Source organism: Chiloscyllium plagiosum, unplaced genomic scaffold (genome assembly GCF_037043375.1).
Source record: "Chiloscyllium plagiosum isolate Xiang-an unplaced genomic scaffold, Cpla_swu_hap1 HiC_scaffold_217, whole genome shotgun sequence".
Taxonomy (NCBI): Eukaryota; Metazoa; Chordata; class Chondrichthyes; order Orectolobiformes; family Hemiscylliidae; genus Chiloscyllium; species Chiloscyllium plagiosum.
Window position 1 is genome coordinate 52,379 of NW_028270356.1, and position 25,977 is coordinate 78,355.

Sequence of the window (25,977 nt, forward strand, 5' to 3'; positions counted from 1 at the left end):
GGTTTCGACGCCGTCAGTTCCAGCGCAGCCTCTCGTTAATCCCAGCGCGGTCGCTTGTCAGTTTCAGCGTTCTGCGCAGACGTCCGTGGCTGTGGTTATGGGAGCTAATCTCTCTCTCTCTCCCCTTGAGAAGGACGGTGACTGCAGCCCTGGCTTTGAGTCCGTTATCAGACAGTTTGTGTTTCTATCGAAGGGGTTGGCTGGACCCAGACACTTCGACGGGCAGGGAACGCTACTCTCTCCCACCCCACCTCCACGCCGCCTTCATCTCATCAACTGGGTTGTCAGCGCATCGTGTCTCTGTTCTGGGTGGTCCCAGGCAGGGCCTGTGTTTGGTCTGCTCTCTCTCTCTCTCTCTCCATATTGTCGTCCAGTGGCCATCTTCTGTGATAACTGGCCAACAGATGGCTCAGCGGCCATCTTGTGTGATAAGTGGCCAACAGATGGCTCAGCGGCCATCTTGTGTGTCACGTGGCCAACGCATGGCTCAGCGGCCATCTTGTGTGTCAGGTGGGCCAACGGACGGCTCGGCGGCCATCTTGTGTGATAACTGGCCAACGGACGGCTCGGCGGCCATCTTGTGTGTCAGGTGGCCGACCGATGGCTCAGCAGCCATTGTGTGGCAGGTGGCCAACGCATGAGTCAGCGGCCATCTTCTGTGTCAAGTGGCCAACTGCTGGTTCAGCAGCCATCTTGTGTGACAATTGGACAATGTGTGGCTCAGCGGCCATCTTGTGTGTCAAGTGACCAACTGCTGGTTCAGCGGCCATCTTGTGTGACAAGTGGACAATGTGTGGCTCAGCGGCCATCTTGTGTGTCAAGTGGCCAACTGCTGGTTCAGCGGCCATCTTGTGTGTCGAGTGAGCGTCTGGTTGAAATCTAGTTTTACCCCATTCCGTGTCGTAACTACAGAGACATTTGACAAACCCACGCCCCTCACCACCACCCCTCCGTGAGCGTTAACCCTTGGCTTTCTGACCTATGGATGCCAGAGCACTCGATGCACAGTGTGATCCCGAGATTGATGCTCGCCCATCGCGGGTCGGACCTGCCACAGTCACAGCAGAGATGGTTCCCCGGGACACGCAGGGACTGCTCCAGGACCCTCCGGCCATCGCTGAAGGCATTCCTGCCCTCCGACGGCAGGGCACCGACCTCGGGACCCTGGGAGGGAGACAAAGCTGCATCATTGGAGGGTCGGAACTGAGGGAGGGTCGGTGCTGAGGGAGGGTCGGTGCTGAGGGAGAGTCGGTGCTGAGGGAGAGTCGGTGCTGAGGGAGGGTCAGGGCTGAGGGAGGGTCGGGGCTGAGGGAGGGTAGGCGCTGAGGGAGGGTCGGCGCTGAGGGAGGGTCGGCGCTGAGGGAGGGTCGGGGCTGAGGGAGGGTCGGGGCTGAGGGAGGGTCGGGGCTGAGGGAGGGTCGGGGCTGAGGGAGGGTCGGGGCTGAGGGAGGAACAGTGCTGAGGGAGTGGGTGCTGAGGGAGGGTCGGCGCTGAGGGAGGGTCGGCGCTGAGGGAGGGTCGGCGCTGAGGGAGGGTCGGGGCTGAGGGAGGGTCGGGGCTGAGGGAGGGTCGGGGCTGAGGGACGGTCGGGGCTGAGGGAGGGTCGGTGCTGAGGGAGGGTCGGGGCTGAGGGAGGGTCGGGGCTGAGGGACGGTCGGGGCTGAGGGAGGGTCAGCGCTGAGGGAGGGTCAGCGCTGAGGGAGGGTCAGGGCTGAGGGAGGGTCGGCGCTGAGGGATGTTCGGTGCTGAGGGAGGGTCGGGGCTGAGGGAGGGTCGGTGCTGAGGGAGGGTCGGGGCTGAGGGAGGGTCGGGGCTGAGGGAGGGTCGGGGCTGAGGGAGGGTCAGGGCTGAGGGATGGTCGGTGCTGAGGGATGGTCGGTGCTAAGGGATGGTCGGGGCTGAGGGAGGGTCGGGGCTGAGGGAGGGTCGGGGCTGAGGGAGGGTCGGTGCTGAGGGAGGGTCGGTGCTGAGGGAGGGTCGGGGCTGAGGGAGGGTCGGGGCTGAGGGAGGGTCGGGGCTGAGGGAGGGTCAGTGCTGAGGGAGGGTCAGGGCTGAGGGAGGGTCGGGGCTGAGGGAGGGTCAGTTCTGAGGGAGTGTGCAGAGGGAGGGTGAGTGCTGAGGGAGCGGGCGCTGAGGGAGGGTCAGTGCTGAGGGACGGTCGGTGCTGAGGGAGGGTCGGTGCTGAGGGAGGGTCGATGCTGAGGGAGGGTCAGTGCTGAGGGAGGGTCAGTGCTGAGGGAGGGTCAGTGCTGAGGGAGCGGGCGCTGAGGGAGGGTCAGTGCTGAGGGAGGGGGCACTGTGGGAGGGGACACTGAGGGAGGGTCAGTGCTGAGGGAGGGTCAGCGCTGAGGGAGCGAGCACTGAGGGAGGGTTGGTGCTGAGGGAGGGTCAGCGCTGAGGGGTGGGTCAGCGCTGAGGGGTGGGTCAGCGCTGAGGAAGCGGGCGCTGAAGGAGGGTCAGTGCTGAGGGAGGGTCAGTGCTGAGGGGTGGATCAGCGATGATGAAGCGGGCGCTGAAGGAGGGTCAGTGCTGAGGGAGGGTCAGTGCTGAGGGGTGGATCAGCAATGATGAAGCGGGCGCTGAAGGAGGGTCAGTGCTGAGGGAGGGTCAGTGCTGAGGGAGGGTCAGCGCTGAGGGAGGGTCAGTGCTGAGGGAGGGTCAGTGCTGAGGGAGGGTCAGCGCTGAGGGGTGGATCAGCGCTGAGGAAACGGGCGCTGAGGGAGGGTCAGTGCTGAGGGGTGGATCAGCGATGATGAAGCGGGCGCTGAAGGAGGGTCAGTGCTGAGGGAGGGTCAGTGCTGAGGGAGGGTCAGCGATGAGGAAGCGGGTGCTGAAGGAGGCTAAGTGCTGAGGGAGGCTAAGTGCTGAGGGAGGGGCAGTGCTGAGGGAGGGTCAGTGCTGAGGGAGGGTCAGCGATGAGGAAACGGGCGCTGAAGGAGGGTAAGTGCTGAGGGAGGGTAAGTGCTGAGGGAGGGGCAGTGCTGAGGGAGGGTCAGCGATGAGGGAGGGGCAGTGCTGAGGGAGGGTCAGCGCTGAGGGAGGGGCAGTGCTGAGAGAGCAGGCGCTGAGGGAGCGGGTGCTGAGGGAGGGTCAGTGCTGAGGAAGGGTCAGTGCTGAAGAAGGGTCACCCCTTTCCCTACCTGTCCCCAGTTATCCAGCAAGTGGGAATCTCGGTAGGCCGAGTTGATCGTGGACTGCATGGCCTCTATCCAGGAGTGACGGGAAAGCTCAGAGTCCGCCTGGAGGATACAGCTCCTGGGGTAGGAAAGGTGGAGGGGCTGGGTGAGAGGGCAGTGCTGGAGGGAGGGGCTCTCAATGTCCAAGCCCACCCATCCACATGGGATCGACCAACACGCCCAGACTCGTCCCTCAACCCAATCACCCAGGGGTCACGCCCAACCCAATCACCCAGGGGTCACGCCCAACCCAATCACCCAGGGGTCACGCCCAACCCCAACCCAATGGCCCAGGGGTCACCCCAAACCCAACCCAATCACCCAGGGGTCACGCCCAACCCAATCACCCAGGGGTCACGCCCAACCCCAACCCAATGGCCCAGGGGTCACCCCAAACCCAACCCAATCACCGAGGGGTCACGCCCAACCCAATCACCCAGGGGTCACGCCCAACCCCAACCCAATGGCCCAGGGGTCACCCCAAACCCAACCCAATCACCCAGGGGTCACGCCCAACCCAATCACCCAGGGGTCACGCCCAACCCCAACCCAATGGCCCAGGGGTCACGCCCAACCCCAACCCAATGGCCCAGGGGTCACGCCCAACCCCAACCCAATGGCCCAGGGGTCACGCCCAACCCCAACCCAATGGCCCAGGGGTCACGCCCAACCCCAACCCAATCACCCAGGGGTCACCCCAACCCGCAACCCAATCACCCAGGGGTCACGCTCACCCCAACCCAATCACCCAGGGGTCACGCCCAACCCCAACCCAATCACCCAGGGGTCACGCCAAACCCCAACCCAATGGCCCAGGGGTCACTCCCAACTCAATCACCCAGCGGTCATGCCCAACCCAATCACCCAGGGGTCATGCCCAACCCCAACCCAATGGCACAGGGGTCACCCCAAACCCAACCCAATCACCCAGGGGTCATGCCCAACCCCAACCCAATGGCACAGGGGTCACCCCAAACCCAACCCAATCACCCAGGGGTCACGCCCAACCCAATCACCCAGCGGTCACGCCCAACTCCAACCCAATGGCCCAGGGGTCACCCGAAACCCAACCCAATCACCCAGGGGTCACGCCCAACCTAATCACCCAGGGGTCACGCCCAACCCAATCACCCAGGGGTCACGCCCAACCCCAACCCAATGGCCCAGGGGTCACCCCAAACCCAACCCAATCACCCAGGGGTCACGCCCAACCCAATCACCCAGGGGTCACGCCCAACCACAACCCAATGGCCCAGGGGTCACCCCAAACCCAACCCAATCACCCAGGGGTCACGCCCAACCCAATCACCCAGGGGTCACGCCCAACCCCAACCCAATCACCCAGGGGTCACGCCCAACCCCAACCCAATGGCCCAGGGGTCACGCCCAACCCCAACCCAATCACCCAGGGGTCACGCTCACCCCAACCCAATCACCCAGGAGTCACGCCCAACCCCAACCCAATGGCCCAGGGGTCACGCCCAATCCCAACCCAATCACCCAGGGGTCACGCCCAACCCCAACCCAATGGCCAAGGGTCACCCCAAACCCAACCCAATCACCCAGGGGTCACCCCAAACCCAACCCAATCACCCAGGGGTCACGCCCAACCCCAACCCAATGGCCCAGGGGTCACCCCAACCCCAACCCAATCACCCAGGGGTCACCCCAACCCCCAACCCAATGGCCCAGGGGTCACCCCAACCCCAACCCAATCACCCAGGGGTCACCCCAACCCCCAACCCAATCACCCAGGGGTCACGCCCAACCCCAACCCAATCACCCAGGGGTCACGCCCAACCCCAACCCAATCACCCAGGGGTCACGCTCAACGCCCAACCCAATCACCCAGGGGTCACGCCCAACGCCAACCCAATCACTCAGGGGTCACCCCAACCCCAACCCAATCACCCAAGGGTCACACTCAACCCCAACCCAATCACCCAGGGGTCACGCTCAACCCCAACCCAATCACCCAGGGGTCACGCCCAACCCCCAACCCAATCACCCAGGGGTCACGCTCAACCCCAACCCAATCATCCGGGGGTCACGCCCAACCCCAACCCAATCACCCAGCGGTCACGCCCAACCCCAACCCAATCACCCTGGGGTCACGCCCAACCCCAACCCAATCACCCTGGGGTCACGCCCAACCCAATCACCCAGGGGTCACGCCCAACCCAATCACCCAGGGGTCACCCCAAACCCAACCCAATCACCCAGGGGTCACGCCAACCCCCAACCCAATCACCCAGGGGTCACGCCAACCCCCAACCCAATCACCCAGGGGTCACCCCAACCCCCAACCCAATCACCCAGGGGTCATGCTCAACCCCAACCCAATCACCCAGGGGTCACGGTCAGCCCCCAACCCAATCACACAGGGGTCACGCCCAACCCCAACCCAATCACTCAGGGGTCACCCCAACCCCAACCCAATCACCCAGGGGTCACACTCAACCCCAACCCAATCACCCAGGGGTCACGCTCAACCCCAACCCAATCACCCAGGGGTCACGCCCAACCCCCAACCCAATCACCCAGGGGTCACGCTCAACCCCAACCCAATCATCCAGGGGTCACGCCCAACCCCAACCCAATCACCCAGGGGTCACCCCAACCCCAACCCAATCACCCTGGGGTCACGCCCAACCCAATCACCCAGGGGTCACCCCAACCCCAACCCAACCACCCAGGGGTCACGCCCAACCCCAACCCAATCACTCAGGGGTCACCCCAACCCCAACCCAATCACCCAGGGGTCACACTCAACCCCAACCCAATCACCCAGGGGTCACGCTCAACCCCAACCCAATCACCCAGGGGTCACGCCCAACCCCAACCCAATCACCCAGGGGTCACGCTCAACCCCAACCCAATCATCCAGGGGTCACCCCAACCCCAACCCAATCACCCAGGGTTTCACGCTCTCCTTCCAACACAATCGCCGGGTGGGGCGGGGGGTCAAGCCCAACCCTGGTCTGACATACGTGTGAACGGAGAAAATCTCAAAACAGAAGCGTCTGTCCAACTCATCCAGTTTGCGTACGGAACACAGTCTCAAATCGTCCATCAGGGGGACCATATCCTCCTGGAGGATAGGGGGTGACGCAGAGGGAGAGGGAGAAACAGAGCCACAGAGGGAGAGGGAGAAAGAGAGACGTAGAGGGAGAGGGAGAGGGAGAGAGAGAGAGAGAAAAAGAGGGAGAGAGAGAGAAAAAGAGACAGAGAGAGAGAGAGAGGGAAAGACAGAGACAGAGAGAATGAGAGAGACAGAGAGAATGAGAGAGACAGAGAGAATGAGAGAGAGAGAGAGAGGGAGAGAAACACGGAGAATGAATCAGTCAATGAGACATTCAACTCCTGCTTCCTACCTGGACATCCCAAATCCATGTGCACGGCCACACACTCCCCAGCTACTTCGCCTGGGACCTGGCGCCGCACTTAGACACAGGTGGACTGGAACCCCGTGGTGAACCAAGGGGGGGGACGTTAGCGCTGGACATGCCATCCCAAGTAGGGGGGTTTCGGGGAATGACCGGGTGGGGAACACATCAACCATCCCAACCAGACCTCTCAACCTCCACGCTCTCAGGGATGGGCGCAGCAACATGGAGCGTCGACAGGGTAACATCCTGGGAAATCTCTCCCAGTCCCAAAGGGTAACATCCTGGGAAATCTCTCCCAGCCCCAAAGGGCGACATCCTGGTAAATCTCTCCCAGCCCCAGGGTAACATCCTGGTAAATCTCTCCCAGACCCAGGGTAACATCCTGGTAAATCTCTCCCAGCCCCAGGGTAACATCCTGGTAAATCTCTCCCAGTCCCAGGGTAACATCCTGGTAAATCTCTCCCAGTCCCAAAGGGTAACATCCTGGGAAATCTCTCCCAGCCTCAGGGTAACATCCTGGTAAATCTCTCCCAGCCCCAAAGGGCGACATCCTGGTAAATCTCTCCCAGCCCCAAAGGGTAACATCCTGGTAAATCTCTCCCAGTCCCAAAGGGTAACATCCTGGTAAATCTCTCCTAGCCCCAGGGTAACATCCTGGTAAATCTCTCCCAGCCCCAGGGTAACATCCTGGTAAATCTCTCCTAGCCCCAGGGTAACATCCTGGTAAATCTCTACCAGTCCCAAAGGGTAACATCCTGGTAAATCTCTCCCAGCCCCAGGGAACATCCTGGTAAATCTCTCCCAGACCCAGGGTAACATCCTGGTAAATCTCACCCAGTCCCAGGGTAACATCCTGGAAAATCTCTCCCAGCCACAAAGGGTAACATCCTGGTACATCTCTCCCAGACCCAAAGGGTAACATCCTGGTAAATCTCTCCCAGTCCCCAAAGGGTAACATCCTGGTAAATCTCTCCCAGTCCCCAAAGGGTAACATCCTGGTAAATCTCTCCCAGTCCCCAAAGGGTAACATCCTGGTAAATCTCTCCCAGCCCCAGGGGTAACATCCTGGTAAATCTCTCCCAGACCCCAAAGGGTAACATCCTGGTAAATCTCCCCCAGCCCCAGGGTAACATCCTGGTAAATCTCTCCCAGCCCGAGGGTAACATCCTGGTAAATCTCTCCCAGTCCCAGGGTAACATCCTGGTAAATCTCTCCCAGCCCCAGGGTAACATCCTGGTAAATCTCTCCCAGCCCCAGGGTAACATCCTGGTAAATCTCTCCCAGTCCCAGGGTAACATCCTGGTAAATCTCTCCCAGTCCCAGGGTAACATCCTGGTAAATCTCTCCCAGCCCCAGGGTAACATCCTGGTAAATCTCTCCCAGCCCCAGGGTAACATCCTGGTAAATCTCTCCCAGCCCCAGGGTAACATCCTGGTAAATCTCTCCCAGTCCCAGGGTAACATCCTGGTAAATCTCTCCCAGCCGCAGGGTAACATCCTGGTAAATCTCTCCCAGCCCCAGGGTAACATCCTGGTAAATCTCTCCCAACCCCTTGGTAACATCCTGGTAAATCTCTCCCAGCCCCAAAGGGCGACATCCTGGTAAATCTCTCCCAGCCCCAGGGTAACATCCTGGTAAATCTCTCCCAGCCCCAGGGGAACATCCTGGTAAATCTCTCCCAGCCCCAGGGTAACATCCTGGTAAATCTCTCCCAGCCCCAAAGGGTAACATCCTGGTAAACCTCTCCCATCCCCACGGTAACATCCTGGTAAATCTCTCCCAGCCCCAGGGTAACATCCTGGTAAACCTCACCCAGCCCCAGGGTAACATCCTGGTAAATCTCTCCCAGCCCCACGGTAATATCCTGGTAAATCTCTCCCATCCCCAGGTTAACATCCTGGTAAATCTTCCCAGCCCCAAAGGGTAACATCCTGGTAAATCTCTCCCAGCCGCAGGGTGACATCCTGGTAAATCTCTCCCAGACCCAGGGTAACATCCTGGTAAATCTCTCCCAGCCCCAGAGTAACATTCTGGTAAATCTCTACCAGCCTGAAAGGGGAACATCCTGGTAAATCTCTCCCAGTCCCAGGGTAACATCCTGGTAAATCTCTCCCAGTCCCAGGGTAACATCCTGGTAAATCTCTCCCAGCCCCAGGGTAACATCCTGGTAAATCTCTCCCAGCCCCAGGGTAACATCCTGGTAAATCTCTCCCAGCCCCAGGGTAACGTCCTGGTAAATCTCTCCCAGCCCCAGGGTAACATCCTGGTAAATCTCTCCCAGCCCCAAAGGGTAACATCCTGGTAAATCTCTCCCAGTCCCCAAAGGGTAACATCCTGGTAAATCTCTCCCAGCCCCAGGGTAACATCCTGGTAAATCTCTCCCAGTCCCCAAAGGGTAACATCCTGGTAAATCTCTCCCAGCCCCAGGGTAACATCCTGGTAAATCTCTCCCAGCCACAAATGGGAACATTCTGGTAAATCTCTCCCAGCCCCAGGGTAACATCCTGGTAAATCTCTCCCAGCCCCAGGGTAACATCCTGGTAAATCTCTCCCAGCCCCAGGGTAACATCCTGGTAAATCTCTCCCAGCCCCAAAGGGAGACATCCTGGCAAATCACTCCCAGCGCCTGGGAGAAATCCTGGTAAATCTCTCCCAGTCCCAGGGTAATATCCTGGTAAATCTCTCCCAGCCCCAAAGGGTAACATCCTGGTAAATCTCTCCCAGCCCCAAAGGGAGACATCCTGGCAAATCTCTCCCAGCCCCAAAGGGAGACATCCTGGCAAATCACTCCCAGCCCCAAAGGGAGACATCCTGGCAAATCACTCCCAGCCCCCGGGAGAAATCCTGGTAAATCTCTCCCAGTCCCAGGGTAACATCCTGGTAAATCCCTCCCAGCCCCAAAGGGTAACATCCTGGTAAATCTCTCCCAGCCCCAAAGGGTAACATCCTGGGAAATCTCTCCCAGTCCCAGGGTAACATCTTGGTAAATCTCTCCCAGTCCCAGGGTAACATCTTGGGAAATCTCTCCCAGCCCCAAAGGGTAACATCCGGGTAAATCTCTCCCAGTCCCAAGGTAACATTCTGGTAAATCTCTCGCAGCCCCAAAGGATAACATCCTGGTAAATCTCTCCCAGCCCCAGGGTAACATCTTGGTAAATCTCTCCCAGCCCGAAAGGGTAACATCCTGGTAAATCTCTCCCAGCCCAAAGGGTAACATCCTGGTAAATCTCTCCCAGCCCCAGGGTAACATCCTGGTAAATCTCTCCCAGCCCCAAAGGGTAACATCCTGGTAAATCTCTCCCAGCCCCAGGGTAACATCCTGGTAAATCTCTCCCACCCCCAGGGTAACATCCTGGTAAATCTCTCCCAGCCCCAAAGGGTAACATCCTGGTAAATCTCTCCCAGTCCCAGGGTAACATCCTGGTAAATCCCTCCCAGCCCCAGGGTAACATCCTGGTAAATCTCTCCCAGTCCCAGGGTAACATCCTGGTAAATCTCTCCCAGCCCCAGGGTAACATCCTGGTAAATCTCTCCCAGCCCCAGGGTAACATCCTGGTAAATCTCTCTCAGCCCCAGGGAAACATCCTGGTAAATCTCTCCCAGTCCCAGGGTAACATCCTGGTAAATCTCTCCCAGTCCCAGGGTAACATCCTGGTAAATCTCTCCCAACCCCAGGGTAACATCCTCGTAAATCTCTCCCAGCCCCAAAGGGTAACATCCTGGTAAATCTCTCCCAGTCCCAGGGTAACATCCTGGTAAATCTCTCCCAGCCCCAAAGGGTAACATCCGGGTAAATCTCTCCCAGCCCCAAAGGGTAACATCCTGGTAAATCTCTCCCAGCCCCAGGGTAACATCCTGGTAAATTTCTCCCAGCCCCAGGGTAACATCCTGGTAAATCTCTCTCAGCCCCAGGGAAACATCCTGGTAAATCTCTCCCAGTCCCAGGGTAACATCCTGGTATATCTCTCCCAGTCCTAGGGTAACATCCTGGTAAATCGCTCCCAGTCCCAGGGTAACATCTTGGTAAATCTCTCCCAGCCCCAAAGAGTAACATCCTGGTAAATCTCTCCCAGCCCCAAAGGGTAACATCCTGGTAAATCTCTCCCAGTCCCAGGGTGACATCCTGGTAAATCTCTCCCAGTCCCAAAGGGTAACATCCTGGTAAATCTCTCCCAGCCCCAAAGGATAACATCCTGGTAAATCTCTCCCAGCCCCAAAGCGCAACATCCTGGTAAATCTCTCCCAGCCCCAAAGGGTAACATCCTGGTAAATCTCTCCCAGCCCCAAAGGGTAACATCCTGGTAAATCTCTCCCAGCCCCAGGGTAACATCCTGGTAAATCTCTCCCAGCCCCAGGGTAACATCCTGGTAAATCTCTCCCAGTCCCAGGGTAACATCCTGGTAAATCTCTCCTAGCCCCAGGGTAACATCCTGGTAAATCTCTCCCAGCCCCAGGGTAACATCCTGGTAAATCTCTCCCAGTCCCAGGGTAACATCCTGGTAAATTTCTCCCAGCCCCAAAGGGTAACATCCTGGTAAATCTCTCCCAGCCCCAGGGTAACATCCTGGTAAATCTCTCCCAGTCCCAGGGTAACATCCTGGTAAATCTCTCCCAGTCCCAAAGGGTAACATCCTGGTAAATCTCTCCCAGCCCCAGGGTAACATCCTGGTAAATCTCTCCCAGCCCCAGGGTAACATCCTGGTAAATCTCTCCCAGTCCCAGGGTAACATCCTGGTAAATCTCTCCCAGCCCCAAAGGGTAACATCCTGGTAAATCTCTCCCAGCCCCAGGGTAACATCCTGGTAAATCTCTCCCAGCCCCAGGGTAACATCCTGGTAAATCTCTCCCAGCCCCAGGGTAACATCCTGGTAAATCTCTCCCAGCCCCCGAGGTGGGGAAGGGAAGAGTACATTTGCCCAGGAATATTATCGCCTACATCACCCCAGTTTCCCACATCACCCCAAATCAGTCCTACCTTGGCTGGTACGTGGTACACCAACTGATGGCCTTTAATGCTAAACCAGCGTCTGTGGGATAGAGATGGAGAGAGAGAGAGAGAGAGATGGAGAGAGAGAGAGAGAGAGAGAGAGAGAGAGAGAGAGAGAGAGACAGAGAGAGAGAGAGAGCGCCAATGCGTGAGAAAGCGAGTGAACATGAGAGAGAGTGACAGCACATGATAGAGCGAATGTAAGAGAGCGCATGGGAAAAAGAGTGCAGGAGAAAGAGAGTACAAAATGGAGAGTGCGAGACAGAGGGCGTACAAGAGAGAAAGCGTGAAAGGGAGACAGCAAAACGGAGAGTGCGAGAGAGAGAGGAAATACCACGGGGGGAGACACAGGGAGAGAGAAAACAAAGAGAGATGAGGCAGGTTGAACTGACTCTCCTTCAGCACCTATCCTCCCTCAGCACCGACCCTCCCTCAGCACCGATCCTCCCTCAGCACCGACCCTCCCTCAGCACCGACCCTCCCTCAGCACTGACCCTCCCTCAGCACTGACCCTCCCTCAGCACCGACCCTCCCTCAGCACTGACCCTCCCTCAGCACCGACCCTCCCTCAGCACCGACCCTCCCTCAGCACCGACCCTCCCTCAGCACCGACCCTCCCTCAGCACTGACCCTCCCTCAGCACCGACCCTCCCTCAGCACCCGCTCCCTCAGCACCGACCCTCCCTCAGCACCGATCCTCCCTCAGCACTGACCCTCCCTCAGCACCGACCCTCCCTCAGCACTGACCCTCCCTCAGCACTGACCCTCCCTCAGCACCGATCCTCCCTCAGCACTGACCCTCCCTCAGCACCGACCCTCCCTCAGCACCGACCCTCCCTCAGCACCTGCTCCTGCAGCACTCACCCTCCCTCAGCACTGACCCTCCCTCAGCACCGACCCTCCCTCAGCACCGACCCTCCCTCAGCACCTGCTCCTGCAGCACTCACCCTCCCTCAGCACCGACCCTCCCTCAGCACTCACCCTCCCTCAGCACCGACCCTCCCTCAGCACCGACCGACCCTCAGCACTGACCCTCCCTCAGCACTGACCTTCCCTCAGCACCGACCCTCCCTCAGCACTGACCCTCCCTCAGCACTGACGCTCCCTCAGCGCCCCCTCCCTCAGCACTGACCCTCCCTCAGCACCGACCCTCCCTCAGCACCGACCCTCCCCCAGCACCGACCCTCCCTCAGCACCCGCTCCCTCAGCACCGACCCTCCCTCAGCACCGACCCTCCCTCAGCCCCGACCCTCCCTCAGCCCCGACCCTCCCTCAGCACCGACCCTCCCTCAGCACCGACCCTCCCTCAGCCCCGACCCTCCCTCAGCCCCGACCCTCCCTCAGCCCCGACCCTCCCTCAGCGCTGACCCTCCCTTAGCCCCGACCCTCCCTCAGCACTCTCCCTCCCTCAGCACCGACCCTCCCTAAGCGCCGACCCTCCCTCAGCACCGACCCTCCCTCAGCACCGACCCTCCCTCAGCACCGATCCCGCCTCAGCACCGACCCTCCCTCAGCACCAACCCTCCCTCAGCCCCGACCCTCCCTCAGCAGTGACCCTCCCTCAGCACTGACCCTCCCTCAGCGCCCACTCCCCCGGTGCTGACCCTCTGACAGGGATGCTCGGTACTCACCTGTTCCAGGTCTTCGAGGTACGGGGTGCTCGCATGAACAGGTAACCCTCAATTACAGTTCCTGCAGGCGCTTTGGTCAAATACTCAGTCCCCAGGTCCGTCTCGTTATCCTGTGGGACAGGGTTTAAAGGGGGGAGGAAGAGTGAGACAGTGAGATGGAGAGCGAGAGTGAGAGACAGAGAGAGAAAGAGACAGAGAGAGAGACAGAGAGAGAGAGAGAGACAGAGAGAGAGAGGGAGACAGAGAGAGAGAGGAGAGGAGAGAGACAGAGAGAGAGAGAGAGAGAGAGAGAGACAGAGAGAGAGAGAGAGACAGAGACAGAGAGAGAGAGAGACAGAGAGAGAGAGGCAGGGAGAGACAGAGAGAGAGAGAGACAGAGAGAGAGAGACAGCGAGAGAGAGACAGAGAGAGAGAGAGACAGAGAGAGTGAGAGACAGAGAGAGAGAGAGACAGAGAGAGAGAGAGAGAGGGGGGGGTGACAGAGAGACAGAGAGACAGAGAGAGACAGAGACAGAGGGAGACAGAGAGAGACAGACAGAGAGAGAGAGAGACAGAGAGAGAGACAGAGAGAGAGAGACAGAGAGAGAGAGAGAGAGAGAGAGGGGGAGACAGAGAGAGAGAGAGACAGAGAGAGAGTGACAGACAGAGACAGAGAGAGAGAGAGTGACAGACAGAGAGAGACAGAGAGAGAGTGACAGAGAGAGAGTGACAGAGAGAGAGACAGACAGAGAGAGAGTGACAGACAGAGAGAGAGAGAGAGACAGACAGGGAAACAGACAGAGAGTGACAGACAGGAAGCATGCAGGGAAGGAAGAGAGAGAAAGAGACAGAGAAGGAGAGAGAGACACACGGTGAGAAAGATAGAGTGCTAGAGGTGGACAGTGAAAGAGGAGAGTGAGAGCGAAACAAAGAGACAGAGACTGAGAGACAGAGAAACAGGGAGAAACAGAGCGAGAGATAGAGAGACAGAGAGAGAGAGACACAGAGCGAGACAGAGAGAGACAGAGAAAGAGACGGAGAGACAAAGAGAGAGAGACACAGAGCGAGACAGAGAGAGACAGAGAAAGAGACGGAGAGAGAGAGAGAGAGAGAGAGAGAGAGAAAGAGAGAGTGAGAGACAGAGAGAGACAGAGAGACAGAGAGAGAGAGACAGAGAGAGAGATAAAGACAGGGAGCGAGAAAGAGGTGGAGAGCGAGAATGAGCAAGAGGGAGTGCGAGAGATGGACAGCGAAAGTGGAGAGTGCGAGAGCAAGAGAGAGAAAGAGAGAGACAGAGAGCGAGAGAGAGAGAGTGACAGCGAGCAAGAGACATGAACAGTGTCGAGAGAGAGAAAAGGGAGCTGAAAGGCCTCCTGTTCCTGAGTAATAGCCGAGGGGGAGGAGGGAGAGAGAGAATGGCCTCCTCCTTTCTCAAGGGCACGAGGAGACAGGGGCCAGCTCAGAGAGAGTTTTCCCGGTTCACCTGGAGCTGAGCAGCCAGGAGTTTCTGCTCCATCTCGCTCTGCTGGAGGACGAGCTCCACGGACCACTGATCGATCTGGGGTGGGGGGGTTCGGAGAGAGGTCACAGCCTGAGACACAGGGCCAAACGCTCACTGGTGTCACCCAACACCGTGCAGGAACCCAACCCATGGACACGCGCCCTCCCCGTACCCTCCCGCTCGACACCGTCCCCAATGGGCCAGCAAACCCTGTCCCCTCACACTGTCCCCAATGGGCCACCAAACCCTGTCCCCTCACACTGTCCCCAATGAGCCACCAAATCCCTTCCCCGCTCCCTCACACTGTCCCCAATGAGCCACCAAATCCCTTCCCCGTTCCCTCACACTGTCCCCAATGGGTCACCAAACCCCTTCCCCGTTCCCTCACACTGTCCCCGATGGGTCACCAAACCCCTTCCCCGTTCCCTCACACTGTCCCCAATGGGTCACCAAACCCCTTCACCGTTCCCTCACACTGTCCCCAATGGGTCACCAAACCCCTTCACCGTTCCCTCACACTGTCCCCAATGGGTCACCAAACCCCTTCCCCGTTCCCTCACACTGTCCCCAATGGGTCACCAAACCCTTTCCCCGTTCCCTCACACTGTCCCCAATGGGCCACCAAACCCCCTCCCCCGTTCCCTCACACTGTCCCCAATGGGTCACCAAATCCCTTCCCCGTTCCCTCACACTGTCCCCAATGGGCCACCAAACCCCTTCCCCGTTCCCTCACACTGTCCCCAATGGGTCACCAAATCCCTTCCCCGTTCCCTCACACTGTCCCCAATGGGCCACCAAACCCCTCCCCCGTTCCCTCACACTGTCCCCAATGGGTCACCAAATCCCTTCCCCGTTCCCTCACACTGTCCCCAATGGGCCACCAAACCCCTTCCCCGTTCCCTCACACTGTCCCCAATGGGCCACCAAACCCCCTCCCCCGTTCCCTCACACTGTCCCCAGTGGGTCACCAAATCCCTTCCCCGTTTCCTCACACTGTCCCCAATGGGTCACCAAACCCCTTCCCCGTTCCCTCACACTGTCCCCAATGGGCAACCAAACCCCTTCCCCGTCCCCTCACACTGTCCCCAGTGGGTCACCAAACCCCTTCCCCGTTCCCTCACACTGTCCCCAATGGGCCACCAAACCCCTTCCCCGTTCCCTCACACTGTCCCCAATGGGTCACCAAATCCCTTCCCCGTTTCCTCACACTGTCCCCAATGGGCCACCAAACCCCTTCCCCGTTCCCTCACACTGTGTCCAATGGGTCACCAAACCCCTTCCCCGTTCCCTCACACTGTCCCCAATGGGCCCCAAACCCCTTCCCCGTTCCCTCCCGCTCTACACCGTCCCCAATGGACCCCAAACACCTTCCCTGTTCCCTCCCGCTCTACACCGTCCCCAATGAATCCCGAACCCCTACCCCGTTCCCTCACACTGCGCCCAGTGGACCACAAACCCCTTCCCCGTTTCCTCACACTGTCCACACTGGGCCACCAAACCCCTTCCCCGTTCCCTCACACTGTCCCCAATGGGTCACCAAACCCCTTGCCCGTTCCCTCACACCGTCCCCAGTGGGTCACCAAACCCCTTCCCCGTTCCCTCACACTGTCCCCAATGGGCGTCCAAACCCCTTCCCCGTTCCCTCACACTGTCCCCAATGGGTCACCAAACCCCTTCCCCGTTCCCTCACACTGTCCCCAATGGGCCAACAAACCCCGACCCCGTTCCCTCACACCGTCCCCAATGGGTCACCAAACCCTTTCCCCGTTCCCTCACACTGTCCCCAATAGGTCACCAAACCCCTTCCCCGTTCCCTCACACTGTCCCCAATGGGCCACCAAACCCCTTCCCCGTTCCCTCACACTGTCCCCAAGGGGCACCAAACCCCTTCCCCGTTCCCTCACACTGTCCCCAATGGGTCAACAAGGGTCACCAAACCCCTTCCCCGTTCCCTCACACTGTCCCCAATGGGCCACCAAACCCCTTCCCCGTTCCCTCACACTGTCCCCAATGGGACCCCAAACCCCTTCCCCGTTCCCTCACACTGTCCCCAATGGACCCCAAACCCCTTCCCAGTCCCCTCACACTGTCTCCAATGGGCCACCAAACCCATTCCCCGTTCCCTCACACTGTCCCCAATGGGCCCCAAACCCCTTCCCCGTTCCCTCACACTGTCTCCAATGGACCACCAAACCCCTTCCCCGTTCCCTCACACTGTCCCCAATGGGCCCCAAACCCCTTCCCCGTTCCCTCACACTGTCCCCAATGGGCCACCAAACCCCTTCCCCGTTCCCTCACACTGTCCCCAATGGCCCACCAAACCCCTTCCCCGTTCCCTCACACTGTCCCCAGTGGCTCACCAAACCCCTTCCCCGTTCCCTCACAATGTCCCCAATGGGTCACCAAACCCCTTCCCCGTTCCCTCACACTGTTCCCAATGGCCCACCAAACCCCTTCCCCGTTCCCTCACACTGTCCCCAGTGGCTCACCAAACCCCTTCCCCGTTCCCTCACAATGTCCCCAATGGGTCACCAAACCCGTTCCCCGTTCCCTCACACTGTCCCCAATGGGTCACCAAACCCCTTCCCCGTTCCCTCACACTGTCCCCAATGGGCCACTAAACCCCTTCCCCGTTCCCTCACACTGTCCCCAATGAGCCACCAAACCCCTTCCCCGTTCCCTCACACTGTCCCCAATGAGCCACCAAACCCCGTCCCCGTTCCCTCACAATGTCCCCAATGAGCCACCAAACCCCTTCCCCGTTCCCTCACACTGTCCCCAAGGGGCACCAAACCCCTTCCCCGTTCCCTCACACTGTCCCCAATGGGCCACCAAACCCCTTCCCCGTTCCCTCACACTGTCCCCAATGGGCCACCAAACCCCTTCCCCGTCCCCTCACACTGTCACCAATGGGCCACCAAACCCCTTCCCCGTTCCCTCACACTGTCCCCAATGGACCCCAAACCCCTTCCCCGTTCCCTCACACTGTCCCCAATGGGTCACCAAACCCCTTCCCCGTTCCCTCACACTGTCCCCAGTGGGTCACCAAACCCCGTCCCTGTTCCCTCACACTGTCCCCAATGGGTCACCAAACCCCTTCCCCGTTCCCTCACACTGTCCCCAATGGCCCACCAAACCCCGTCCCCGTTCCCTCACACTGTCCCCAATGGGTCACCAAACCCCTTCCACGTTCCCTCACACTGTCCCCAATGGGTCACCAAACCCCTTCCCCGTTCCCTCACACTGTCCCCGATGGACCCCAAACCCCTTCCCCATTCCCTCACACTGTCCCCAATGGGTCACCAAACCCCTTCCCCGTTCCCTCACACTGTCCCCAATGGCCCACCAAACCCCGTCCCCGTTCCCTCACACTGTCCCCAATGGGTCACCAAACCCCGTCCCCGTTCCCTCACACTGTCCCCAATGGGTCACCAAACCCCTTCCCCGTTCCCTCACACTGTCCCCGATGGACCCCAAACCCCTTCCCCGTTCCCTCACACTGTCCCCAATGGCCCACCAAACCTCGTCCCCGTTCCCTCACACTGTCCCCAATGGGTCACCAAACCCCTTCCCCGTTCCCTCCCACTGTCCCCAATGGGTCACCAAACCCCTTCCCCGTTCCCTCACACTGTCCCCAATGGGCCACCAAACCCCTTCCCCGTTCGATCACACTGTCCCCAATAGGTCACCAAACCCCTTCCCCGTCCCCTCACACTGTCCCCAATGGGCCACCAAACCCCTTCCCCGTTCCCTCACACTGTCCCCAATGGGCCACCAAACCCCTTCCCCGTTCCCTCACACTGTCCCCAATGGGCCACCAAACCCCTTCCCCGTTCCCACACACTGTCCCCAATAGGTCACCAAACCCCTTCCCCGTTCCCTCACACTGTCCCCAATAGGTCACCAAACCCCTTCCCCGTCCCCTCACACTGTCCCCAATGGGCCACCAAACCCCTTCCCCGTTCGATCACACTGTCCCCAATAGGTCACCAAACCCCTTCCCCGTTCCCTCACACTGTACCCAATAGGTCACCAAACCCCTTCCCCGTTCCCTCACACTGTCCCCAATGGGTCACCAAACCCCTTCCCCGTTCCCTCACACTGTCCCCAATGGCCCACCAAACCCCTTCCCCGTTCCCTCACACTGTCCCCAATGGGCCACCAAACCCCTTCCCCGTTCCCTCACACTGTCCCCAATGGGCCACCAAACCCCTTCCCCGTTCCCTCACACTGTCCCCAATGGGCCACCAAACCCCTTCCCCGTTCCCACACACTGTCCCCAATAGGTCACCAAACCCCTTCCCCGTTCCCTCACACTGTCCCCAATAGGTCACCAAACCCCTTCCCCGTTCCCTCACACTGTCCCCAATAGGTCACCAAACCCCTTCCCCGTCCCCTCACACTGTCCCCAATGGGCCACCAAACCCCTTCCCCGTTCGATCACACTGTCCCCAATAGGTCACCAAACCCCTTCCCCGTTCCCTCACACTGTACCCAATAGGTCACCAAACCCCTTCCCCGTTCCCTCACACTGTCCCCAATGGGTCACCAAACCCCTTCCCCGTTCCCTCACAATGTCCCCAATGGGCCCCAAACCCCTTCCCCGTTCCCACACACTGTCCCCAATGGACTCCAAACCCCTTCCCCGTTCCCTCACAATGTCACCAATGGGTCACCAAACCCCTTCCCCGTTCCCTCACACTGTCCCCAATGGCCACCAACCCCCTTCCCCGTTCCCTCACACTGTCCCCAATGGGCCACCAAACCCCTTCCCCGTTCCCTCACACTGTCCCCAATGGGTCACCAAACCCCGTCTCCGTCCCCTCACACTGTCCCCAATGGGTCACCAAACCCCTTCCCCGTTCCCTCACACTGTCCCCAATGGGTCACCAAACCCCTTCCCCGTCCCCTCACACTGTCCCCAATGGGCCACCAAACCCCTTCCCCGTTCCCTCACACTGTCCCCAATGGGTCACCAAACCCCTTCCCCGTTCCCTCACACTGTCCCCAATGGCCCACCAAACCCCGTCCCCGTTCCCTCACACTGTCCCCAATGGGTCACCAAACCCCTTCCCCGTTCCCTCACACTGTCCCCAATGGGTAACCAAACCCCGTCCCCGTTCCCTCAGACTGTCCCCAATGGGTCACCAAACCCCTTCCCCGTTCCCTCACACTGTCCCCGATGGACCCCAAACCCCTTCCCCGTTCCCTCACACTGTCCCCAATAGGTCACCAAACCCCTTCCCCGTTCTCTCACACTGTCCCCAATAGGTCACCAAACCCCTTCCCCGTTCCCTCACACTGTCCCCAATGGGCCACCAAACCCCTTCCCCGTTCGATCACACTGTCCCCAATAGGTCACCAAACCCCTTCCCCGTTCCCTCACACTGTACCCAATAGGTCACCAAACCCCTTCCCCGTTTCCTCACACTGTCCCCAATGGGTCACCAAAACACTTCCCCGTTCCCTCACACTGTCCCCAGTGGGCCACCAAACCCCTTCCCCGTTCCCTCACACTGTACCCAGTAGGTCACCAAACCCCTTCCCCGTTCCCTCACACTGTCCCCAATGGGCCACCAAACCCCTTCCCCGTTCCCTCACACTGTCCGCAATGGCCACCAACCCCCTTCCCCGTTCGCTCACACTGTCCCCAATAGGCCACCAAACCCCTTCCCCGTTCCCACACACTGTCCCCAATGGGTCACCAAACCCCGTCCCCGTCCCCTCACACTGTCCCCAATGGGCCACCAAACACCTTCCCCGTTCCCTCACACTGTCCCCAATGGGACCCCAAACCCCTTCCCCGTTCCCTCACACTGTCCCCAATGGGTCACCAAACCCCTTCCCCGTTCCCTCACACTGTCCCCAATGGCCCACCAAACCCCGTCCCCGTTCCCTCACACTGTCCCCAGTAGGTCACCAAACCCGGTCCCCGTTCCCTCACACTGTCCCCAATGGGTCACCAAACCCCTTCCCCGTTCCCTCACACTGTCCCCAAGGGGCCCCAAACCCCTTCCCCGTTCCCTCACACTGTCCCCAATGGGTCACCAAACCCCTTCCCCGTTCCCTCACACTGTCCCCAATGGGTCACCAAACCCCGTCCCCGTTCCCTCACACTGTCCCCAATGGGCCCCAAACCCCTTCCCCATTCCCTCACACTGTCCCCAGTGGGTCACCAAACCCCTTCCCCGTTCCCTCACACTGTCCCCAATGGGCCACCAAACCCCTCCCCCGTTCCCTCACACTGTCCCCAATGGGTCACCAAACCCCTTCCCCGTTCCCTCACACTGTCCCCAATGGGACCCCAAACCCCTTCCCCGTTCCCTCACACTGTCCCCAATGGGTCACCAAACCCCTTCCCCGTTCCCTCACACTGTCCCCAATGGGCCACCAAACCCCGTCCTCGTTCCCTCACACTGTCCCCAATGGACCCCAAACCCCTTCCCCGTTCCCTCACACTGTCCCCAATGGGACCCCAAACCCCTTCCCCGTTCCCTCACACTGTCCCCAATGGGTCACCAAACCCCTTCCCCGTTCCCTCACACTGTCCCCAATGGCCCACCAAACCCCGTCCCCGTTCCCTCACACTGTCCCCAGTAGGTCACCAAACCCCTTCCCCGTTCCCTCACACTGTCCCCAATGGGTCACCAAACCCCTTCCCTGTTCCCTCCCGCTCTACACCGTCCCCAATGGACCCCAAACCCCTTCCCCGTTCCCTCCTGCTCTACACCGTCCCCAATGGACCCCAAACCCCTTCCCCATTCCCTCCCGCTCTACACCGTCCCCAATGGACCACAAACCCCTTCCCTGTTCCCTCCCGCTCTACACTGTCCCCAATGGACCCAAAACCCCTTCCCTGTTCGCTCCCGCTCTACAGCGTCCCCAATGGACCCCAAACCCCTTCCCCGTTCCCTCCTGCTCTACACCGTCCCAAAAGGACCCCAAACCCCTTCCCCGTTCCCGCCCGCTCGACACCGTCCCCAATGGACCCCAAACACCTTTCCCATTCCCTCCCGCTCTACACCGTCCCCAATGGACCCCAAACCCCTTCCCCGTTCCCTCCCGCTCTACACCGTCCTCCAATGGACCCCAAACCCCTTCCCCGTTGCCTCCCGCTGTACACCGTCCCCAATGGACCCCAAAACCCTTCCCCGTTCCCTCCCGCTCTACACTGACCCCAAACCCCTTCCCCGTTCCCTCCTGCTCTACACCGTCCCCAATGGACCCCAAACCCCTTCCCCATTCCCTCCCGCTCTACACCGTCCCCAATGGAACCCAAACCCCTTCCCGTTCCCTCCCTCTCTACTACCATCCCCAATGGACCCCAAACCCCTTCCCCGTTCCCTCCCGCTCTACACTGACCCCAAACCCCTTCCCCGTTCCCTCCTGCTCTACACCGTCCCCAATGGACCCCAAACCCCTTCCCCATTCCCCATTCCCTCCCGCTCTACACCATCCCCAATGGACCCCAAACCCCTTCCCCGTTCCCTCCCGCTGTACACCGTCCCCAATGGACCCCAAAACGCTTCCCCGTTCCCTCCCGCTCGACACCATCCCCAATGGACCCCAAACCCCTTCCCCGTTCCCTCCCGCTCTACACCGTCCCCAATGGAACCCAAACCCCTTCCCGTTCCCTCCCTCTCTACTACCATCCCCAATGGACGCCAAACCCCTTCCTGTTCCCTCCCTCTCTCCACCGTCCCCAGTGGAGCCCAAACCCCTTCCCCATTCCCTCCCGCTCTGCATTGTCCCCAATGGAGCCCAAACCCCTTCCCCGTTCCCTCCCGCTCTACACCGTCCCCCAATGGAGCCCAAACCCCTTCCCCGTTCCCTCCCACTCTATGCCGTCCTCCGATGGACCCCAACTCCTTCCTGTTCCCTCCCGCTCCACACCGGCCCAATGGATCCCAAACCCCTTCTCTTTCCCTCCTGCTCTACACCGTCCCCAATGGACCCCAAAACCCTTCCCAGTTCCCTCCCGCTCTTCACCAACCCCAGTGGGCCCCAAAGCCCTTCCCCGTTCCCTCCCCCTCTACGCCGTCCCGATGGACCGCACACCCCTTCCCCATTCACTCCCGCTCAACACCGTCCCCAATAGACCCCAAACCCCTTCCCTGTTCCCTCCCGCTCTACACCGTCCCCAATGGACCCCAAACCCCTTCCCCGTTCCCTCCCGCTCTACACTGTCCCTCATGGACCCCAAACCCCTTCCCTGTTCCCTCCCGCTCTATACCGTCCCCAATGGACCCCAAACCACTTCCCCGTTCCCTCCCGCTCTACACTGTCCCCAGTGGACCCCAAACCCCTTCCCTGTTCCCTCCCACTCTACACCGTCCCCAATGCACCCCAAACCCCTTCCCCATTCCCTCCCGCTCTACACCGTCCCCAATGGACCCCAAACCCCTTCCCTGTTCCCTCCCGCTCTACACTGTCCCCAATGGACCCAAAACCCCTTCCCTGTTCCCTCCCGCTCTACAGCGTCCCCAATGGACCCCAAACCCCTTCCCCGTTCCCTCCCGCTCTACACCATCCCCAAAGGACTCCAAACCGCTTCTCCGTTACCTCCCGCTCTACATCATCCCCAATGCGTCCCAAACCCCTTCCCCGTTCCCTCCTGCTCTACACCGACCCCAATTGACCCTAAACCCCTTCCTGTTCCCTCCCGCTCCACACCGGCCCAATGGATCCCAAACCCCTCTTTCCCTCCTGCTCTACACCGTCCCCAATGGACCCCAAACCCCTTCCCAGTTCCCTCCCGCTCTTCACCAACCCCAGTGGGCCCCAAAGCCCTTCCCCGTTCCCTCCCCCTCTACACCGTCCCGATGGACCGCACACCCCTTCCCCATTCACTCCCGCTCAACACCGTCCCCAATAGACCCCAAACCCCTTCCCTGTTCCCTCCCGCTCTACACCGTCCCCAATGGACCCCAAACCCCTTCCCCATTCCCTCCCGCTCTACACTGTCCCTCATGGACCCCAAACCCCTTCCCTGTTCCCTCCCGCTCTACACCGTCCCCAATGGACCCCAAACCACTTCCCCGTTCCCTCCCGCTCTACACTGTCCCCAATGGACCCCAAACCCCTTCCCTGTTCCCTCCCACTCTACACCGTCCCCAGTGGACCCCAAACCCCTTCCCCATTCCCTCCCGCTCTACACCGTCCCCAATGGACCCCAAACCGCTTCCCTGTTCCCTCCCGCTCTACACTGTCCCCAATGGACCCAAAACCCCTTCCCTGTTCCCTCCCGCTCTACAGCGTCCCCAATGGACCCCAAACCCCTTCCCCGTTCCCTCCTGCTCTACACCGTCCCAAATGGACCCCAAACCCCTTCCCCGTTCCCGCCCGCTCTACACCGTCCCCAATGGACCCCAAACCCCTTTCCCATTCCCTCCCGCTCTACACCGTCACCAATGGACCCCAAACCCCTTCCCCGTTCCCTCCCGCTCTACACCGTCCCCCAATGGACCCCAAACCCCTTCCCCGTTGCCTCCCGCTGTACACCGTCCCCAATGGACCCCAAAACCCTTCCCCGTTCCCTCCCGCTCTACACTGACCCCAAACCCCTTCCCCGTTCCCTCCTGCTCTACACCGTCCCCAATGGACCCCAAACCCCTTCCCCATTCCCTCCCGCTCTACACCATCCCCAATGGACCCCAAACCCCTTCCCCGTTCCCTCCCGCTGTACACCGTCCCCAATGGACCCCAAACCCCTTCCCCGTTCCCTCCCGCTCTACACCGTGCCCAATGGACCCCAAACCCCTTCCTGTTCCCTCCCTCTCTACACCGTCCCGAATGGACCCCAAACCCCTTCCCTGTTCCCTCCCGCTCTACACCTCCCCAATGGACTCCAAAACCCTTCCCCGTTCCCTCCCGCTCTACACGGACCCCAAACCCCTTCCCCGTTCCCTCCCGCTCTACACCGTCCCCAATGGACCCCAAACCCCTTCCTGTTCCCGCCCTCTCTACACCGTCCCCAATGGACCCCAAATGCCTTCCCGTTCCCTCCCGCTCTACACCGTCCCCAATGGACCCCAAACCCCTTCCTGTTCCCTCCCTCTCTACACCGTCCCCAATGGACCCCAAACTTCTTCCCCGTTCCCTCCCGCTCTACACCATCCCCAAAGGACTCCAAACCCCTTCTCCGTTACCTCCCGCTCTACATCATCCCCAATGCGTCCCAAACCCCTTCCCCGTTCCCTCCTGCTCTACACCGACCCCAATTGACCCTAAACCCCTTCCCCATTCCCTCCCGCTCTACACCGTCCCCAATGGACCCCAAACCCCTTCCCCGTTCCCTCCCGCTCTACACCGTCCCCCAATGGACCCCAAACCCCTTCCCCATTCACTCCCGCTCTACACCGACCCCAATTGACCCTAAACCTCTTCCCCGTTCCCTCCCGCACTACACCGTCCCCAATGGACCCCAAACCCCTTCCCCGTTCCCTCCCGCTCTAGACCGTCCCCCAATGGACCCCAAACCCCTTCCCCGTTCCCTCCCACTCTACACCGTCCCCAATGGACCCCAAACCCCTTCCCCGTTCCCACCCGCTGTACACCTTCCCCAATGGACCCCAAAACCCTTCCCCGTTCCCTCCCGCTCTACACCGACCCCAAACCCCTTCCCCGTTCCCTCCCACTCTATACCGTCCCAATGGACCCCAAACCCCTTCCTGTTCCCGCCCTCTCTACACCGTCCCCAATGGACCGCAAACGCCTTCCCGTTCCCTCCCGCTCTACACCGTCCCCAATGGACCCCAAACCCCTTCCTGTTCCCTCCCGCTCTACACCTTCCCCAATGGACCCCAAACCCCTTCCCCGTTCCCTCCCGCTCTACACCGTCCCCAATGGACCCCAAACCCCTTCCCCGTTCCCTCCCGCTCTACACCATCCCCAATGGACCCAGAACCCTACCCCGCTCCTTCCCGCTCTGCACCGTCCACAATGGACCCCAAACCCCTTCCCCGTTCCCTCCGGCTCTAAGACGACCCCAATGGACCCCAAACCCCTTCCCCGTTCCCTCCTGCTCTACACCGACCCCAATTGACCCTAAACCCCTTCCCTGTTCCCTCCCGCTCTACACTATCCCCAATGGACCCCAAACCCCTTCCCCGTTCCCTCCCGCTCTCCACCATCCCCAATGGACCCCAAACCCCTTTCCCGTTCCTTCCCGCTCTACACCGTCCCCCAATGGACCCCAAACCCCTTCCCCGTTCCCTCCCGCTCTACACCATCCCCCAATGGACCCAGAACCCTTCCAGTTCACTGCACAAGCGCACTTTTGTGCGGTGGGAGAGGAAGGGGAAGGTGGGGATGG

At 60.1% G+C, this 25,977-nt stretch overlaps 1 protein-coding gene across 1 annotated transcript in view; it reads right to left on the reverse strand.

The window, feature by feature from the left end:
- The window catches only part of LOC122547584 (arf-GAP with coiled-coil, ANK repeat and PH domain-containing protein 2), a 126,095-nt gene that overhangs the window by 52,183 nt on the left and 47,935 nt on the right, over positions 1 to 25,977 (reverse strand). Inside the window, exons 5-10 of the mRNA XM_087985752.1 lie at positions 14,646 to 14,720; positions 13,184 to 13,293; positions 11,541 to 11,592; positions 6,167 to 6,267; positions 3,141 to 3,255; positions 980 to 1,164 (exon numbers count right to left, since the gene is read on the reverse strand). Of these exons, the coding sequence (XP_087841878.1) occupies positions 980 to 1,164; positions 3,141 to 3,255; positions 6,167 to 6,267; positions 11,541 to 11,592; positions 13,184 to 13,293; positions 14,646 to 14,720 (638 nt within the window). The remainder of the gene's footprint in view (positions 1 to 979; positions 1,165 to 3,140; positions 3,256 to 6,166; positions 6,268 to 11,540; positions 11,593 to 13,183; positions 13,294 to 14,645; positions 14,721 to 25,977) is intronic.